Source organism: Schistocerca cancellata, chromosome 9, assembly GCF_023864275.1.
Source record: "Schistocerca cancellata isolate TAMUIC-IGC-003103 chromosome 9, iqSchCanc2.1, whole genome shotgun sequence".
NCBI lineage: Eukaryota > Metazoa > Arthropoda > Insecta > Orthoptera > Acrididae > Schistocerca > Schistocerca cancellata.
The window spans coordinates 25,560,815-25,582,776 of record NC_064634.1 but is presented as its reverse complement, the minus strand read 5'-3'; the positions used below and the strand labels follow the sequence as shown (position 1 = coordinate 25,582,776).

The window sequence follows — 21,962 nt, the reverse complement described above, 5'->3', positions numbered from 1 at the left end:
TTTAAAAAAGGCACATGAAACACACAAACAAATAATGATGTAAATGTAATTTAAAATAATGAAAACAGGTGGCTACTATGAACTCAGTACCCATGCAGTTAACATAAGTTGCAGTAACAGCCTATAAACACTATGCGCTTGAAATAGCAAGGTGTCAGACACATTTCTGATTTATAATGAGTCAAGCTTCATTAAGTGTCCATGGATCTGGGATACTGACAGCAGGACAATAACACTGATATGATAGTTACTAAGCAAAACTATCTGGTATCTTTTTACTTTAAAATGAAAGACAATCACTCACCGGAAAACAGAAATGTTGCATTGTTGATAGGCTCACACAAAGGAAGGAAAACTTGGTAACTTTAGGAGTTATCCTTTGATGAGCTGGAGTACACACACACACACACACACACACACACACACACACACACACACACACACACACAGGTACTCTCTCTCTTTCTCTCTCTCCGTCATAGATATGCCTATGCCTATACACCATTTAGGGGCATAAGTGTATCTACTAGCGTATATGTGAGTATGTGTGCTAGTTGGCATCATGTATGTGCATGCATTAGTGTGTGTGTGTGTGTGTGTGTGTGTACTCTAGCTCATCAAAGGATAACTTTGGAAGCTAGCACATTTTCCTTCTTTTGTGTGTGCCTATCGACAACTCAACACTTCTGCTTTTTGGCGAGTGATCTCCTTTAATGCTAAAGTATTTACATTCTACAAGAACTTTCCAAACACATTTACCTGATTTCTTTAAAAGAAATATTTATTTCCTGACACAATAATGTCTTTATTCCTAACTTATCTAGACTCAAACATATCAGCCATCTTCAGATCAATATGCAGCATTGCTGTTGTAGATCTTTGTCTCAACGAGAAACACACTGCTGTTTAGTGAAGATGACCATTTCGTATCTTTGCAATTGGTCATTTCAAAATAAAATGTGATTCAACCAGAAAATTGATGATTTTTTAAAAATAACATACTATACATGGGTGTCTCTGAAGAATTATAATGTAGTTTCAGTCTGATATGTATTCAGTGTAGACTAACTTAATAAAAGAACTTGTTATTTTGAAAGAAATAGTATTAATCTGAAATGAAGAATAAGTCATTTCAGGTGAAATGCTGTCAGGAGTAGTCAGATTGGAGTACCACACTAGCAGTGCACTGAAATCTGGGGTGAATTCAGTATTGCCATCTTTTCTGAGGAAGGCAACTGGGTTGCATATAATACCCACTCTCAATTCACACAGCTATACCTGCATATACATTCGGAATGACATTTCAAAACTCATGGCACAATATGATATTTATTTCACTCCACATTGTAAAGCATTCCCCACATGCACAGCTTTTTGACACCTCACTAGCTGTTACGTCTGATAATGCTGATTGTAGATCAAAACAGCAGTGGTTAAGTATTCATATTCCTCAATGCAATAGCTGACCACTGTATTCTACCAGCAGAAATCGGTCAGATTATACAGAGCTTGTTATTCTTATTAAAATGATTAAATGTCCATGATTCAATCAGGCACTCTGTTGTGCACAGTTGGCAGATTATCAGCTTTCTTGTTCATTTCTAGTGTACTGATTCCACATAAAAATCAATTATTAGTTGTTCCTAGTAAAGATGGCAATGCTACTGATATGCTAACAAAAACTTACCTCATGCAATTTGCTCATTTGATCTTGTATAAAGTCTATAAATTTTTCTGCACAAGGCACTTTGACATAATCAAGGCATGCCATCACCTGTTAAGTAATTCTCTGAGTGATCAACACCTAAGCTCAATCCTCACTAGCTCTCTGCTACTACACCTCACAGGCCATTGAGTCTGCATTTCATTTCAGAACTGAAACATATGTATTTATTGTGAATCTTTTCACATCCTATCCTAGTCCACACTTCCACAATTTTCAGTCTGGTTTAATAGCTCCTTTGTGGTATAATAATCTTTACAAACATAAAATTAACTACATTTATGCAATCATATTTAAAAATTTTCAATTGCATTTTAATTATAAGGATTAAGGTAACTCTACAGAACCATTTTTGTGTGAAACCTGTTAGTAACTGAAAATGTCTCCTCAACACATTATAGGCACTGTACAGGATGTGACCAGCAGCATGGTTGCCTCTGAGATGACAGCATTAGTTGTCAGGCTTCCTGTCTTTGCAGAACTTGCTTTGTTATGTCCTTACAACCCTGACAACTCCATTATGTTCATTTGTTGAAAATATAATCTTTGTTTACACAGGTATTATAGGCTCAAAAAATTATGTATTGGAGCAATCAGATTTCACAGTCCTCTCAAACAAGCATCTCCCACACATGGGGTTGAATAATCTGTATTCATATCCAGTACGTCTTAAACTGTACATTGTATGTTCATTCACTGACAAATTGAACTTAAAACAAAGCATGTTGAGATTTCTTCCTAGCAATTGTTGTTGACAGAAGTTTTTATCTGTGAGTGCTTTTTCTTTCAGTCCATGAACAAACTGTATAAAGAGTATTTCGTTTTGGTCCAAAAATAGAGAGATAACCACTTTCTATATCTGTATTCTCTCAAGATTTGTTTGTTCAATTTCACATGTGCATGCTCATGTCTTGTGAATACACTTTGAATTACATTAGTGAATCATTCAAAAAATTATCTTCAGATAAGAAAACTTTACATGTTAGATAAGAAAAAATTTAATAATTATATTGATTACGTTGTATTTAAACTACAGGAAACTGTAAATAACAAAGACTTAAATTACCGTAAATAAAATTATGTCAAATGAGCTTTCTGAACACTTCAAATTGTAAGAGTAGTAGCAACAAAAAACTAACAGGATTTTGAGTTTTCAAGTATGAAGAAAATTCTAACACAGAAATACATTTAGATCAGTAATATAGCTGAATTTGTGACTGGAATGACACAATCTTCACAGATACAGCACAGCAGATTATCAGGAGTAGAGAGTCATTCATAGATAAAAAAAGGAACTTTTTCAGTGACTCAGAGTGTTTTGGTAAGCTCATTATTTCAACGAGTGGTAGAAAACTCTGAGGATGATGAGCGGGGGACAACAACAACACCCATTCACACAGAAACAGCTTGTGTTGAGAGAAAGACAGAAAAATGCTTATCAAAGAGTGTAGTGTGTTCTGAGGGCTGAATTCGGTATCACCAATATGAAACAGCCTAACTAAGGTCCAGGTAGCAAGCACATATCAGATGTCTGTCTGCATGAGGTACCTAAAGAAGATGAGTAGATTGATCATAAAAATATTGTGTACAAAAATGAAATAATCAAATCAGATAGAAACCTAATAGGATAAAGTCACTTCTTACAACAGTTTTCTAATGTGTACATTCAGATCAATTTAACATCTCAGATGTGTTGTCAACTAACCAGCTTTCTAAAGGATAATGACTGAAACATTTCAGCCTACAGTACTCTATGGAATTATCTAACGCCTACTTTAGACCTCTTGGAAGTCATTTTGAAACTGTGAAGTGTGTTAATGAAATTTCTAAGGTTCTATATCGAGATTTTCTGGATGCAGGTATGTCAGCTGCAGAATGAGAAAGCATCACTTAAAACTGTTAAAAGGATAGACAAATTATTTCCAAAATTATTACACGTTTCAAACTAAAACTGTGCCATAATAGTCTTCACTGTACTTTGTCACACGCTCGAAATACACAAAATCACAATACTGCTTTCCTTATGTATACTGCTTACTAATTGTGTAACACAATACAAGAATAATTCATTCTAACTGTCTTAGGATATATGTGCCAAATTATAAGAATTTCAACTAAAACTGCCACCAGCCCCATTGATGATCCAAGGCAAATTTACCTTTTTATCAGTTTACCGCATGATTCACATATATATTCTTCTTTCTCAACTGTATCCTTGGGCAACTGCATTATTGCTTCTGCCAGAAAAATTATGTATTAATACATATGTTAGGAAACAACACACAAATTTCAGTTATAACTAGTCACATTTTATTAGTTGTTAATATTTATTAGTAACACAACAGTACAAGGAAATGAATAGTCCAAAAATTGAAAATAATTCAATGAATAAAGAAAACAAACCACTAAGTCTTATAATCCTGAATTTGGTAATGGTTTCAATGGTTAAGGATCTACTAACACACTAGCAGATGGAAAACAGGGGAAATGTGTTAGTTAAAGAAATTAGTAAAATGAAGGATACTCCATGATAAAAGCAAAAGCAGCAAACATATATAACAAGCCCAGGAGGTATAGAAAGCAGAAACAATTTGGAAGCATGCAAAAGCAGGAAGCAAGCAATTACATAAAATTATTTATGTTCAGGGGATATAAAATGCCAACATAAAACAGAAATAACCCAATGATCTGAGTTAAAACTATCCAAAATGCAGACCTGATTGTTTTGATCCTATGTACTGGGACAGTGCGTACTGCAAACAGAACTGTGTGTAGAACTGCAGGCAGTGTCATACAATAAACAAATCACAATGAGAGATGTAAACAACTGTGTCTTGTTTTTTATCAAAATGTTTTCATGTGTTTCAGGACACTTTTTTATGTCAGTAGCTGAGTGGTCATTGCACCTGGCTACTACGTGGGTGACTCTGGTTCATTTCCCCATACTGCCAGGGGTGCATTCAGCCTCCCGAGACCAGCTGAGGTGCTACTCAACTGGTTAGTAGAGGTTCCGAGGACAAGAAACTCGACAATGACCAGGAGAGCAGTGTGCTGGCCACATGCTCCTCCGTGCTGCATCTAATGATGCCACTGGCAGAAGATGACATGGTAGTTGGTTGGGCCTGATTGGCCTATCTAGGGACAGAATGCAGAACTTCACATTTTTCTTAACTTTACATTCATCACGAACATGGTCTATTTTGGTATAAGTACTCATCTGCCACAACACTAACAGAATACTCACAAAAACCTGAACAAAGCTGAGGTAACTGAGAAACTCGGACAATAAACAGCTTAATAACAGCTAAGAATAAACAGGATCCAAAGGTATATAATGACTTGCAGCTCACTATAAGACAGTGGTTTCCTCATTCATCATCCCCCCCTCAAGTTCTAATGATAGTTTCTATTAAAATGGATATGACAAACAGACTGAGTGACAACTGTGGGGGGGTTGAAATGGTGGCCAAGTCTGTCATAGAATGACCAGTCATCATCTCTAGCATTCACTGCACCTTATCTGTTTCACAGGTACCAGAATCGGTGATGCCGAAAGCCAGTTTAATGCAATCAATGGAAATCATAGTTGGAATTCGATTGGCATCGATCTTAAATATTTTGTCTTTTCAACTAAGAACTGTTTATCGTGCACCACACAGAGGCAGCAGGGGCTTTTGCATAGCATCATGTCTGATGAAGACCTGGTCACATGTCGAAAGCAGAGGGGAAATGATGATGAGTATGATGCTCTCAGTGTAACTGGCCAAACTTGATGAATGTATGAAGGTAATTATTGAAAAAATTCTGATGCCTAAATAACGTTATTTGCCATACACTGAGGTGACAGAAGTCATAGGATACTACCTAATATTGTCTATAACCTCCTTTTGCCCGATACAGTGCAGCAACTTGACTTCATTAGAAAGCCAAGGGTGTGTGTGTGTGTGTGTGTGTGTGTGTGTGTGTGTGTGTGTGTGTGATGGGTGGGGGGGATGGTGATCCCCTTCATGAGGCTGGACAAATGTATTTGCACAAATACACTTTTAAAGTATTCCTTTCTGTACATTTTTTTCTGCCTCTCAACAGCTTGTTGAGTCAAGTCAAGTTGCTACCTCTGCAACCATCCATAATTGCAAAAGTGCTGCTGGTGTAGGATTTTGTGCACAAACGGACCTCTTGATTATGTCCCACAGATGTTGAATGGGATTCATGTCAGGTGATCCAGGTGGCTGAATCATTTGCTCGAATTGTCAAGATATGTTCTTCAAACCACACAGTTGTGTCATCCATAAAAATTCCATCATTTGGGAACATGAAGTCCATGAATGGCTGCAGATAATCTCCAAGCAGCTGAACAAATCCACTTCCAATCAATGATCACTTCCAATTAATGATCAGTTCAGTTGGACCAGACAACCCAGGCCATTCCATATAAACACAGTCCACACCATTATGCTGCAGCAGTGTTGTGCTTTTAGCAAAGGCACTCGCGTCAGTCATCTGCTGCATCCCACAATGATTTCTGTGGTTATTTCATGCATTTTTACTTGTCTGTTAGCATTGACAACTGTACCAAACACCATCGCTCTCAGTCATTAAATGAAGGCCATCAGCCACTGTGTTGTCTGTGGTGAGAGGTAATGCCTGAAATCTGATATTCTCAGCATACACTGTTGACACTGTCAAGCTTGGAATATTGAATGTCCTAATGTTATCTGAAATGGAATGTCCCAAGTGTCTAGCTGCAAATACCATACCATGTTCAAAGTCTGTCAATTCACATCAGAATCCTTTTCACATGAATGACCTGAGTACAAATGACAGCTCTGCCAATGACAGCTCAGCCAGTGCACTGCCCTTTTACATGCTGTGTACGTGATACTACCACCATCTGTATATGTGCATATTGTCATCCCCTGACTTTTGTCACCTCAGTGTATTACTGAAGAATGCACAGGGTAACTTGGCTGGTTGGCCATTGAACAGTTCTGCTACTGTAGCATCAAGATCTTCCTTGATGGTAGTCAGAGGCTCAGTAGTTCAATGGAGAGTGTTTCTGCCCAACACTGATTTGTGGCACCTTACAGACACTTTTAATTGGCGGCATAAATGCTCAAAAAAACCGTTTGCTGCTGGGTGAAAAGCTGCAGTCTAGATGTACTTCATACACAGTCAAACAGTGATTGATCTGAATAATGGTATGGTGAGGCACTCTGAAACGAGCATTCCATCCATGAAGAAGGGAGGTGCCAGTTTCACTCGCAGTGTCAACCTTCAGAAAAACTTCATGTCAGAGAGGGAAGCAGACGATGGCTGTTAGACAGATATGTCCTTCAGATGGTAGTAAAAGTCCAACTCAATGAGAACACTGACAATGTAAATATACCTGGTTTAGTCAGCATATAGGGCAGCTACACAAACTGGCTTTCAAATTGCTTAAACCACAGAACAGCATTTTCTTGTCAGAAGGGTGGAGATTTGTCTCCTACAGAGTTCACAAGTGCATTTGTAGGCATGTTGCCAATCATCAGTGGTTGGCTGAGATGTGTGTTCACTGAAGTTGTATAATGGCTGCATGATGGAATTTGACAGTCATGTGACATGATTGTTTCATATTAATGCGTGATGCATCAAGTCACAGGAATTGTACTGAGATCATCAAAATGTTGCATTTTAGTATAAATACTTTATTTGACACATTAATAGAGCACTCACAAGAACATGAACTATTCTAAGTTAACCTTAAGGAACACAGACTATCAGTAACACAATAACATGAGCTCATAATAGGACAGCTGCTTGATCACCCTTCAAACTGTAATTCGTGTTCATCATGTCATTACTTCAGTCACATGCAGCTTACATCTTACAGTTTGCTACTGTCATCAATGTTAACTAAGTACACCATGCCATTAGGTTATTTTTTCACTCAAAAAATGGGAGCTATTCAGTTGGTTGTTCACATTTGTATTTTTGGCAATACCTGATTTGCGAATTACAGCTGCCGCAAAGTGGGATGCGACCACCAGGCTGGTTGAGGATGCCACGACCACGACGGGGAGTCGTGGAGCCAGCCACAGTTCCTGATGCCTTTCCACCACCAACACCACCACCACCACCTGCAGGCGGCGCTGCTGTACAGCTTGGCTTCTTTGGATCTTGGAGTGGTGGAGCGGAGATGGATGGGATATTTGTGATTAATGCACTGGGAGGCTGAAAATGGGGTTCTTGTGACAGAGGACTATTTGGAACGGGAACATTCTGGGGTGGACACATGGTGGCCTGATCACCTGGGAGGGGAATATGAGGGAAAGGCAAACTTGTCTGAGTCTGAAATCCAGCCTGCTGGAATGGAGTAGCCACCTTAATGTGAGGGCTGAAGGAAACTTGTTTCCGGTTTTGGATCAGCTGTTTTTCATTAAATGTTTTTTTATCCTGGTTTTGTGGCAATTTGGGAATATTTTTTTGAGCTAACTGAGGTAATTTTTTATCTGTTTGTAATAACTGTGATGTTTTAATATGGGTAGTGTGCTGAGAAATTTGCTTTTCTGTTGACATCTGTTGTGTGGTTGTTGCTGTAATTGTTTCAGTCTCTGCATGACTCCTGTGCATTCCTCGGGGCTCAACTTCACCACCAAATTTATATGCATGTTTGAATGATTCTGGATCAATCACAGGTGCTGGGCTTGGACTCCTTGAGCCAGGGACCCTAAAGTGAGGCGCAGGGGAAAGTGCACGTTGCACTTGATACCGTTCTAAATCTCGCTGGTAATATGGTAATGTTGAAGCCCCACGAAGCCCTGATGATGCTCTCACTGGTTGTTTTTTTGCTTTTTCTTGAGAAGTTTGTTTAGATGGGTGCTGTGTCAAAGATGTATGCTTTATTTGCTTATTTCTTTCGAAGTGTGATGACTGTGCTGCTGTTGTATGAACTGCTTGCTGAATATTTTGCTGGGGAACTTGCTTGTGCTCTGGTGCCTGTTGTACAGTTAATGCTGAAACAGTTTCTAAATCCTTAGCACTCTTGTGCATTCCTCTGGGCTCGAGTGGTGCACCAAATCTGTAAGCATGTCTGACTGCTTCAGGATCAGTGACAGGTGCTGGACTTGGGCTCCTTGATCCAGGGACCCTGTAGTGTGGAGCAGGGGAGAGGGCTCGTTGCATCTGAAACCGTTCTAGATCCTGTTGGTACTGTGGTACTACTGAAGCAGGGCAAAGCCCTGTTCTGGCTGAAAATCTTTTTTCTTTTTCTTGGGACGTTTGTGTATGTTGCTGTTGAGTTGGAGCAGTATATTCAATTTTTTTCTGGGTTTCTTGCTGTTGCCTCTTCACCTGAGCCTTAGGGTGCTGAGGTTTCACCATCTCGCTATTGCTCTGTTCGACATTCAGAAGCACGTTAGCTAGTCCTGGTAATGCACTGCTTGATATGTTTCCCGTTGTCTCAACTGACAATTGTGAATATGGTTTTTCTGGGGCTATTGTGAGTGCCTCAAGCATAGAAATTCTCTTTTTTGAATGTGGTAGTGACTGCAATTGCGGATCTATGGGTGAACTACGTGGGGGTGGTGGGGGTGACCTCGGACGTTCTGCTAACTGTTCTTGAAAAGTTGAAGCACTAGCTGTAGTAGCCCATTTTGACATTTGGCCAGCATCAGAAGCAAAATAATCTTTCATTTCTTGCAATTCTTGGCAACTGATTCTTTCGTGACTGTCTACTTGATTTGTAATATTATTTAAAGTTTGTTCTTTACCCTGAACATGATCTTGGTGCCCTTCACCACTGTTCTGCATTTCACATTTTATAGTATAGTTATCTGCTTCGGTATATTCAGATATCTGTTTAGATTTTAGTGTACTCTGAGTTGTTTCTCTGGGAGGAATAATCCCAGACAAATTCTGGACCCCTTGTTGTGATACTTCTGTGCTTTTCTGCTGAGACTCATGCTTTATGTTTGTCTCGGTGGCACCAGTCTTCACAGTTTCAGTGACTATCCCACCACTGGTTGCCTTTAAGATTTCTATTTCCTTTCTTTCATGTGAAAATTCCTCTGAAACCTTTACTGTCCTAATGGTCTTTGTAAGTGCAGCTGAAGACTCTTCTGATCGTTGCTCAGTTGCCTCTAATACCAGTTGTGGAGACTCTGTGCTGCCTATGTTATTAACCTCGGAAATACTTTCTTTTTGTTGGGTATGTTTTGTGCTGTCAGAATGCTCTATCCTTTGCTGTTCTTGACTCACTTCCTGTGAAATATTCTGACTGGAATCAGAACTATATTCAAATGTTGATTCTTTATTTTGTGGAGCACACTCCAATTTATCTGATGGAGCACTCTCCACCTTATCTTGCAGGGCACTTTCCATCTTCTCTTGTGGAGCACTATATTTTTCATCTTTCTGCTCTGATACAGTGTCACATTCAACTTGTGACTCATGTTGTTCGTACACAGGCAACTGGGTTTCCTGCTCAATGGAATCTGCAGAAACTGCATTCCATTGAGTTTGCAAAAAGTCACTATAAGATTGAGGGAAAGCTGTGGTTGTTTCAGGCTGTTGCTCACTTTCAACAGCTGATATGTCCTCAGGACAGGTGACATTCATGGCAGGAGCTTGTGAAGTTGTTTGGTATTGTTCGTAAGAAGGTGACTGAGTTTCCTGCTTAAGGGCATCTTCAGAGGAAACTGCATTCCACTGTGTTTGCAAAAACTCACTGTAAGGTTGTGGGAAAGCTCCAGAATGCTGTTCACTTGCAACAGCTGAAGTACCCTCAGGATAGGTGACATTCACAGCAGGAGCTTGTGAAATTGTTTCTGGTATGTTGTTCTGGGACAATTGTGGTAATGTGCTCTTGCTATCTGGTTTATCAGGTCTAGGAGTGTTTTGCAAATGTGGAGGAGGTATGTACAATGGAGTAGCCGTAGGGACTGATGAGGTATACTGATCCCCTTGTTTAGGGGGCCAAGAAAATTTACTATTGTCTATGGCATTTGCATGTCGTAAAAATGGTTAGTGACACACACAGCATGCATAAAAACACAAAGTTACAAACCAATACCACACAAAGGTGAGATAAAAATTGTCACAGAGTGTTATCAGAAGAGATTTGTTGTGATGATTAGTAACAGTTAAGAAGGGAAAGAAAAAAAAATAAAATAATGAATCAGAAAAAAAGGATTTGCAGCACAAAAAAGATATGTTACATATAAACTCAGGACAAGCACTATAAAAATAAAGTAAATCAGACTTATTAGGTGAAAGAAATGGTTATTTAAGCAGGTTCAGATAATTATTTGCAAATCATGAATTTCCAAGAAGAATACCTATTTGTATCAGTCAAAAAACACTGTCTGACTAAACAGTTTAAAAAAATTATGTGTAATGAAAAAATATTTGTTCATACTTATCTTGTAAGAGCAATGCGTTATATTCTTTATCATCAATAATTAATGGAAGCCACAATAGTAAATTAAGTTCTTGTAATTATTACAGTTTTCCCATGAAAAGAGAAAACAGAAAAAAATTGCAAAGCAATGCTGCATGTAAAAAAAAATATTGTCCTGGAATTAATACATCATAATCATTATGCAATTGCCAGATAATGCCAACTGCTATCAGCTGCTTCCAAATGATTAGCATAATTAATGAAGCAGGTATTAATACTGAATATAAGCTATTAACTTTTGAGAGCTGCTTTAGGGAAAGATGGAAAAGTATTGACCTGAGTCAATTATTTAGCTTTGAGATACAGGAAATGGTCTAGGTGTAGGATTGAAAGGCTTATAAGCTGCAAAAGAAGAAGACCTCTGTCAACAGAGCAACTGTAGTTTGATTTTATCAGATTATTTTATGTGGAAAATAAATTATGCTTCACAGAGCGACATGAACAAGTTGTACGTCTGTGGTTCTATAGTAATTTGTGAACATCCCCTGAGTTACATTTGTCAATTCTGGACAACAGCATTATCCCACTTTATTTAATAGATATGAAAATTTAAATGTTTTCCATAGTCCACAACAAGTAAACTTTTCCAGTTATTACTGCAACTTATAGTTATAATTTTTCCATCTTATATTACATAAGTAGAATACAGATACAGACTTTCAATAGGCAAAATACTTCAGGGCTGCAAAAAAGCACTTCCTGCCTTGAGGTATTTATATGAGCTTCATCTCCTTTAAAACTAGAGTTTATTATACGTCTGTGTCATGGTTTTCATTTGTTTAACAATAATAACAGTGTTTTTAGAAGTTCTCCCAACAGATCATGTAGTGCATCATTTTTCAGGAGTGCATCCATGATATTATTAACTCTTGTACTGATATTTTGGCTGACAACCTTTTAGCCATTCTCCAAATGTGTCACTTGCAAGTTTTTAAAGTGCTTTACACGGCAGACATATGCTCATTTCCTCCACAGTGTAAAGAGCTTTAAAAATCTTGCAAGTGATTCACCTTAAGAATGGCTGAAAGGTTGTCAGCCAAAATATTGGAACAGGAGTAACTGTTGATAATATCATGGACGCAATCCCAAGAAATGAGGGAATAATTACAGTTTTTTCATTTTTAAAAGTTACGCAGGTACTTAAGATCAAAATGTTCTGAATTTCATCAAATTCAATGGTTTGACCTTTTTCTGCACAAGAGGATATTTTCTCAGTTTTGGGAATGACATTGTAAATTAAACTTTAGCAAAACTAAATGACAATGATATAAGAATATTTTAAAAATCTACAGGGGTTTAAGCAGCTCTCAGAAGTTAAAGATTATCTGAAATGAATAAAAAAGAAACTACATGCTCAAGAATGTAGATATTTAAGCATATTAATTTTTATTAATCCAGGAACTCAAAAATTCAATTTTTTGTGAAATTACACATCAACCAAGCAATGGTTTTCTATTACCTTTAATGTTGCTAATGGGCCTCAGTGTTGAGTAACCTGGTAGTTAAAAATATATTTGTTATGTATCTTCTGAAATAATTTTAGCCTTGTATAAGATAATCAAAAATATTGACATGATCTCATTTAAATTAAATAGGTGTTGGTTGAGAGCTCTGAATATGGGATGCATGGAATATGGTTTGAACAGTGCAGTGGATGGGTCAAACAATGGATAAAATGAACTGGCAAAGGTAATGGCTGCAGTTTGGACTTACCAGGTGCAGGTCGAGCAGTGGTTGATGAAGAAACACTGCCAAACGGCTTTGGACCTGCCAGAGAGCTTGGGGCCTATATTAAAACAGAATGTTAAACATTATTAAAGAAGTCATTTAGACCATGCATCCCCTTAGTTAGATAATGTGATCAAGACTAAAAGAAATAGAAGGCTACTGTGTGTATAATGTAACTTGACATTTTTTGCATGTGATGCTGGGAGGATTCTGCCTATTTCTCCACTCCCAGCATCCCTCACATGAAATGCCAAGTTACACTGCATGCACTTAAAGCCTCTTTTGTTTCTTGAAACTCATATTATAGTATAACAGGTCTGAAACTTAATAATATTTTCATAGCAGTTCTATACAAAGAAATTATCCCACCTTAAAATTCATACTTAGTACATACTGAAATGTGAGTAATATAAGAATCATTTGTAATAACCTATCTGTGAATTTAGGAAAGTAATGATGCATATATGTATTAAACTAGCCTTTTCCCCAATGTCATTCACTTTTTTAATTCCTGGATGTCATATAAGGACACTGTAAAATGTAAGTTTCAACATAAGACTGTCATACAACTGTATTCCCTCCTCTTTTGTGGATTAATTACTTTGAATATGTACTTGAAATTTCAACTGCAGCATATTTTCAAAAGCTCTGACATATGTTATGTTTGCCAAATATTGTTACTGTATTATGCATAAAAAACTTTTTTCACAGATTAGGACCTGATCACAAACACTTCTGCCTGGAAACATACATCATGTTTCATAATACAAGCAAACTTATTTAGCAAGGGTATGGTAGTGATCAAGGAGCACTGGGTAAGGTTCAATGCATTCGCTTAAATTCTACAATTATGGCCACACTTTCTGCCACATAATGATTACTGATCCCTTTTTTAAGTAAAATGGAACATATTTTAAATGTATTTTCACCAAATTTAGCAGCTTAAATGGGACAGAGACATTTTTGGTGTACCGTATTTACTCGAATCTAAGCCGCACTTTTTTTCCGGGTTTTGTAATCCAAAAAACCGCCTGCGGCTTAGAATCGAGTGCAAAGTAAGCGGAAGTTCTGAAAAATTTGGTAGTTGCCGCCACAACTAACTTCCACCGTCAAATATATGTAGCGCTACACAGGCATGCTTTGCAGGCACAAAGATAAATTCTGGCGCCAAAACCTCTGAGTCAGTAAATAAATTAAAAATAGGTGAAAGACGAGCTTTTTTTCTCCGCCCCGAGTTTCAACCACTACATTTTCATACATTATACAATGAAGTAAATACAAATTCCGTATTGTTCATCTTCGAATGTAGCAGCATTTCAATGTACTACGAAAATCTGACTGGCAAGACTGTTTGGGATGTTTGTCAATTTGGCCAACTCTACATTCTGAATTTTTTCCTACCTATGAGAAGAGATGGTTGCTAACAGGAACTTTTATGAATTGTGAATCACATGCAGTATTCCCTTCACCACAAGAATAATTCGAATATAAACATTTTGCCATGCATTTGTTTCATTTGTTGCATTTGCTGCTACCTCATTTAAATCCTGTCTGCCTAATAAACTACAAAACTAGAGTGAGACAACAGCGAACTCGGAAGAATATAAATATCATGTCATGTTTATATTCATATTATTCGTATGCCTAATAGTGATACAGTCAGAAATGAAGCACGGCAATTGACTAGATTTTTAAATCTACGATGACTCTAATTTCTGTGCAGAGTGTAATGTACTAAAGAGGCGTCTGCAAAGATTTTCAACGGAGAAAAATTTTCGCTAAACTCTCGTTCAGAACATTTTCTATCATACGCAGTCTATTATTTGGTTCTTGTAGATCATTATCAAAGAAAGCAGCAGTGTAAGTAACAACAAATAGCAGTTTCTTCCCATTGTTTCGCCAATGAGAGGCGGTAGCGCGCACAAAAGCAAGCCATGCCGCGAGCGCGACAGGCCGTAAACACTCATTATCAGAATGCGACAAACAATGCATGACACAGTACAGTAATGCATTTTCAGTTTAGAGTGACGTAAACACCTATAACAAAGAGAACGGCACTTATCAGATCAAAGAAAAATAAGCAATGAATTCAAACTAGACGAAGCACGTGAAAAAGGAAGGGTACCCGTATAAATACGGACGGAGCGCCTGACGCATAGCAATGGCTACCTGGTAAAGCTTAACTTCTAAGCTTACGACTCGAACCAAATGACTGTAGCTGTATCGCCATTCATTCGACCTAAATTGTGCCTCATATTACAATGGACCAACTTTGTTTCGATTTGGGGGTGTGGCCTAAAACTTTTCTCTCCCCTTGAATTTCGAGTCTAAAATTTCAGGTGCGGCTTAGATTCGGGAAAATTTTTTTTTCTCGATTTCGAGTCTCATTTTTCGGGTGCAGCTTAGATTCAAGTGCGGCTTAGATTCGAGTAAATACGGTAATCAGCTCCAGAAATGGGACACTTTTCACACCACAGGCTCAGCTTTTTTATTCTTGTGTCATAGAAGTCTGCTGCCTGGGAATGGAATCAATGTATGACAGGTATTTTCAGCTCTTGATCACTGCAACAATGCTGACTGGATGACAGAAATTTGTTGAGGTGCAAGAAAGGACAGAAACTGCTTGGAGCAAAATCAGAAGCCATGATTCTCCATAAAGTGCTGTTACCGCAGCTCCACAAGGCCATTACTGATGAGGGACAGACAGCCATGGCCCTGTTCAATATGAACACCTTGACAATCTTCAGAAAACTGCCTATACCAGTGATCGCCATTTGTTTGCTCATGACATTTGAACTTTACACTTGACTCAGCTGTCGATGAATTTTGATCTGCACAATGTTTCATGCATTAAGAAACTTTATCACAGACCGAACCTTGCAGTTGGTGGGAGAAAGAATAAGAGCTACCACTGTCAGCCATTGGTGCATCACTATCAATAACAATTGGGCCTTGTCCTGCTATAATATGACTATTACATCGTAGCTCTGTAAAAATAACCATAGGTAACTTAATTTCTGGATGAGTCTCATACAATATTGTTCAATACCCTTAGTGGCTGTACAAGTTCATTAGAAAGCAAGCTGTCTGTGAGTGTGGGAGGGATGGTGATCTTCATGATGCTGGACAAATGTATTAGCACAAATAAACTTTTAAAGTATCCCTCTCTATACATTTCTTTCTTGCTGTAGACCATACTACTTCTAAAAACATGGAAATCAAAAAGCTTGCAGCAGAAGATGTTTGTTTCACAGTGTTGAAGATGAAGAAATGCTCCTAGTATGCTAGTATGCACTTTGAAGACAACCTTTACTGGACATTTTTCCTTGTTTCAGTCCATACTACAACCTCTCAAAATATATGACATTTTTTTAAACATCTTGTATATAACATGAACCCCACTCAGTGTCATAGCAATACTATATCTATAAAGCTTTTCATGTTTAGTGTACAGAAAATTTGCAAATATTTACCTAAACAAAAGTAAATTTTGAAATTTTATATTCAACTAGTTGATTCACACCTGTAAATTACAACAGGTTTCATGATATATCATTAAGATGAGCAACACACTGTCTATTTCTAACAAAGAAGTTTAATTTCCTATAGCTTTTGTTACAAAAAAAACAACATTAAAAGCAAATAAGGTTAGACATGAAATGCTGATTAAAAAAGAGAGAATGCAAGTCAGTGACCAGAAAGTTTTGCACAGAAAAAATAAGAATAATCTTTCTGCTCGGATGAGTTGATCAGCATAAAAAGGAACTGTGGTATACAAAAACGTTAATCTCATCAAAAGATGAACTTCTGCTTAGCTTATGAGAGAACGCTGGAAAAGCAAAGATCACTCTCATAGTGCAATACTGTCCATGTATAAACTGCAGTCTCAGCTAAAATCATGATAATGTACCTTTCTCCTGGCTAAACATAAGCTATAAGCTTCTATCTGTGATGTATCTCCTTGAAACTAATCTCTTATTATGGAACTAACCCTCTCCATAATGGCTCTCAGAAAGTTATTAAGCATTAATCATAATGTCATCAAATCCTATAGCTGTTATATCATTTCATCAACATATTTTAAAAGACCACTGTGAGGTCAATCAAAGTAAATAAATCTGTATTCAGTTATCTGCAGTTTGTTTCTTACTTAGACATAATTCACAAAATAATATTGTTCTCCTGGGGCTAAGTAATACTGCATATGGAAATCTACTTTCTGTATGGTCCTTGCTGGAAATTATCATGACACAATAATATCTCTCCACCTTCAATGTGTCTAGCTATTCAAGTACCTCTTCCACAAAACATCATCTGTCACCATCACCTCCATTAACAAAAATGTGCACCTGAAAATGACTTAGTTTCTATTTTACCTGCCAACTGTTCATCATTCTAGATTGGGATGATATTGACTAAATAGTGAGTAAAAAGCACGTCAAAATGCATGACTATTAAGTGTTTGTAAAGAAATGAAAAACAGGATTTCACTGCATAGTACCTATGGTACAGCAACAACACAGTACACTCAGTACTTAATTCCCAGGAATAGAGCTCGAATCATTTACTGGTGAAACATACTCCTTCTATATCTCATTGAAGGTGTTTTTTAGAGCAATGAATTCCTGGAAGTAATAGGTGGAGGTTAAGTATTAAATATACGATCTGCATTGTGTATCTATCTACAAGCTTAATAGGTGTGAGAACTCAGTAACAAATACATGGTTCTAATCTATCATTATAATTTCCTGGTTACATTTTTTTTTATTTTTGGTTTGTTTAAGCAGATAATGAGCTGTAGTTTCTGGATGTCACAGTCTACCACAATGCAGGCTCTTATTACGTTTTCATTCCTCATCTCTTGATAGAAACTGAATGATGTTGGTTTTCCTTCTAGCTTCTCAGTTCAATGGGACCTTTTCTAAATATCCTCTTTCCCTCTGTGTTGCAGAGGCTACAAACTTAAATCCAGGTATTTATTTATATCTCACAATCAGTGCAATTGCAGTTTCATATTTTTAATGTACTTTGGTCATGATTTTATTTTAGCCATTTCCAGTACACTCCATAAGCTAATCACCTTAATATCAAAAGTAATTATGAAAGTAAGTTGAAGAAATTATGATATGAAACTATAAAGCAAAGCAGAAAGACAGAGTGAGAAAGAGAGAGAGAGAGAGAGAGAGAGAGAGAGAGAGAGAGAGAGAGAGAGAGAGAGAGAGAGAAAGAAAGAAACAGCAGCATAAATGCTTTTTACAAAACTTACTGTTATCCACTTGTAGTAGGTTTTCTGATTCTAGCGTATGTGCCTATTGTACAGTGTTTTTCAATGTACAATATGCAAAACACTAATGAAATTTCCTGTAGCACTTTTTACCAATACTATACTATAATAAACTGCATTAATTACTGCCTTAGTTTCATGAACTTTGAAGATGTCTGTTTATTCACTTTTCATCATTACTACTTTGAAAGAAAGGAAGATTAAACTTCCATTGTTGCATTAATATAAATAATCATGTCCTGCTTCAATAAAGTTGTATTATTTGGCTATATACCATATAGTTACACAGTCCAAGTCAAAAAGCTCACCACTGAACCATAATATAATGAGTTTTTGACCCAGTATACAGAAATACATGGAATATAAAATACAATAATGCTGGAAACAACTGGACATGACTGCTTTTATACCACACATTATACTAAGGCTCATCCACACTAATAGCCATTTTACACCCACTGCTAGATAAAAGCCTTCGCTAGATTTTTCTATTCATTATGGTCTTCAGCTACATGCATCCACGTTGTTCCCGCATTGTTTGTAATGCCATTGCACCCCTTTCACTAAGCCACTGTCTGTCTCACATCTCTTCAAATCCAGCAAAGAATGTCCCTGGTCTATCTGCTACCCATGTGCCTCAAAACACATCACACCCACTTCTATTATTTTTTCATTGCAGTTATAATTATGTCTTCCACTCCAGTTTGTTCCCTGGTCCATTTGTTTGTTATATTAATGATTACAGTTACAATAAACAAAGATTAGAAAAGGCAACCACTCACTCATAAAGTTGATTATTATGTGGTGCATGGACACACATATCAGCTCAAACCTTACAAGCTTTTCAGTTACAGATATTTCTCTAGCGTGATACCATACTTTCAAAGTAATGGCTCAAAAGCCAGTACCTAATATCTGTATGTAGGATTTCTTACAGATTTAAGAATTCAGTGATGGAAAAGGTCATTACGCAGCCATGTTTTCACACACATCAGGTATCTTATTTGGAAACCTACCAACACATTACACATCATAGTGTGTTGTCACAAATATGATATACAGAACATGCAAATAACTGCATCTACAATTTACTTAGTAAACACAGCATGAGCTCGTATAGCTTGTTATTTTTTATTTGTGGATGACCGGTTTTGATCCACTACAGAGATCATAAACAGATCTACATTCCTTGATAATGGTAGGAATCCCTGGCATTGGGCAGGCCCATCAGTGCTGGTGCTGAGAACACTGCCCAAATGCCAGCATGGACAGGCCTGCTCCATGCAAGTGATTTCTATTATCGCCCAGGAATGTAGATCTGATGATGATCTTTGTAACAGATCATAAACAATCATTCACAAATAAAATGTAATAAGCTATATGCAACCATGACTGTGCTTACTAAATAAATTATCATATTATTAGAACATTGTTCCCAGGAACAATGTTTCAAAAAATTTTAATTATGTCTACATCTACATCTAACTGGTCTTTGAGTTTTTCATGTGTTTATGTGCCATGCATCACTCAGTTATGGAGGAATTATTGCCTTTCCTTATTGTTGTTTATTGTTTCCATCATGAAATTTTGATTACTGTAAAAGTCATAACATCTAAACAGTCAACAAGAATCAATACAAAACTAAAATTCTTATTCTGTACAAAATTAACAATTGCATACTTCTTTATGTTATAAATCTTATGTGTGTTGGGGAATTATGTGTGCTGGGGAATTACAGGACCTAAGGACAGTGTGTAGTAAAACTGAGATTTCAAAATTTTAATATAATGAGGGGTAGTGTACCTGCACAGGAGACGGAGGAGTGACGTGCGAAGTACCATGTCTTGGAGCCTGCAAATAATAAGATCCTGGTGTTGCAGTGTAATCTGCAATTGACTGTAGAATTATATACAGAAGAAGTAGCATTTAAAGTTACAACCAGTACCATTAAGCCTTTAATCACAGGAAAATGTAAAGGCACCAGTGACCAATAGCTCATCAAACAGTAACTCAATTTGCGGTCTAATTCTCGTTTGGTGAAATATAGAAAGTGATGACCCTAAAATATTCATTACTGTTTTAGTAATAGGAGAAATTACTTCTCTCTCTAAAGATAAGCCAGGGCTGTTAGAGGCACTCAGACTTCTTTATTAGTACAGGATGTGCACCCAAACTGCCACACGGCTGAGAAAGAATTACAGTACAAAAAAGTAAAGGAACCCCTCAGTGTTTGATGTGTCCACTGGTTGTGCAAACTGGTTTTCTACATAATCTCTTTCATATTCTCATAGCTGTGACAGAAAGTCAACAATCTTTATCATTCTTCTCCTATGTTACATTAAGAGGAGCACATAAATCAGATAAGAGTAATCAAAAATTGCAGCTAATTTTCTGGGCAATTTTATCACTGCATTCTCAGTATATGTACGTGTCTCCAAGTGAATACAGTCATTTATTATTCTGAACTTGGAGACATATGGATGTAAGGAGGAGGAGGGGGGAACAGAGAGAGAGAGAGAGAGAGAGAGAGAGAGAGAGAGAGAGAGAGCCTTATTCTCATTTAAAGTTGCCTACTCTTAAAACGAAACTGGATTAATGATATGAAAGAAAAGTCACAATTATTTATAATATAACTGGGATGCCTAGCAAAAAATCCGAAGTGTTGGTTTATGTATGGAAAATAAATAACAACAATTATCCATGATCTCTTCAGAGCATCATAACTAGTAAAAACCACTGGTGCCAATAAACAATTTTCCTGAATTAATGTGAAAGAGCAAGAAGAGCTGCCATTCCCAACACCAGCTTGCAGAGGAAGCATGGAATAAGATTCAGTGATCCCTAGAAACTGGGATACCTTCATACTATCTGTAGGGCGTTGGATTCCTTTGTCATCAGTGGCATCGATACTGAGAGCTGGAAATGCCTCTGTCACATTCTTCAGGTTATTCTCCAAAACTTTTTTATCATCAGCTACACTATGCTGATCCACTTGCTGCAAAAATTTTAGCATCACAGCATAAAACACTACTCAATCAAAGCTTAAATGAAAGAAGCATGGAGTCAACTACTATTATTTAAAAAAAAATTAACAATGCAAATGTACGAAAGTATGAATTCTATGAGTTAGTACAGTTTCAAACAGTTACAAACACACAGCACTACAAAAAAAGAACAAAAGATAAGTAAATAATCCAAACAGCAACACAAATTATGTTTGAAGGAATTAATTATAAAACACATACACACACACTATACCCTGGATTACAACTACAATTCCTGCAAAAACCAAATTTGGGTGAACTATTAGAGGTCAAAGACATGTTAAACATCTATTTGTCGTATCTTAGTTGTAGCAAAGAACAAGTCGTTTTAGACTCCTTTAAGCAATGAACTGGTTACTGTGTAGTAAGCTGTTGCATGTAAAATAACAAGAAAGTTTACTATGCTATTAAGGAAGTAAAGAAATAGCAAATTAATACACAGCTCTCTCCTATTTCAGATCAATCACATGGACTGTTATGGGTACCTGATTCAGTGAAATGAGTGACCATATAGAAATAAATACATCTCCACAATGGCCACCAAAGTTTTACATGATTCCTAGCAAAAACTATACCATGTTTCCTCAAAGCTGGCTCAATAAGGGGCAGACAATTTTTTCAGCTTTTTATATGAAATATCTACTAGCAAAATGTTTTTTTTTACTGAGCCCAGATGAGGTACACTGCATCATACTATAAAATGAAAGTACACATTTCTTCATTCTCTCTGTCTAATATTTAAGC

At 37.0% G+C, this 21,962-nt stretch overlaps 1 protein-coding gene across 6 annotated transcripts in view; it reads right to left on the bottom strand.

Moving 5' to 3' along the window:
- The window catches only part of LOC126101076 (PDZ and LIM domain protein Zasp), a 276,320-nt gene that overhangs the window by 34,172 nt on the left and 220,186 nt on the right, over positions 1-21,962 (bottom strand). For 2 of the 6 annotated variants that reach the window (XM_049911753.1, XM_049911751.1), the window contains exons 9-12: positions 21,032-21,169; positions 19,978-20,025; positions 12,876-12,948; positions 7,707-10,698 (exon numbers count right to left, since the gene is read on the bottom strand). In XM_049911753.1, coding sequence (XP_049767710.1) covers positions 7,707-10,698; positions 12,876-12,948; positions 19,978-20,025; positions 21,032-21,169 — 3,251 coding nt within the window. Of the gene's footprint in view, positions 1-7,706; positions 10,699-12,621; positions 12,658-12,875; positions 12,949-19,977; positions 20,026-21,031; positions 21,170-21,962 lie in introns of all 6 variants that reach the window. The other 4 variants (XM_049911756.1, XM_049911752.1, XM_049911754.1 and 1 more) reach the window with 4 other exon arrangements.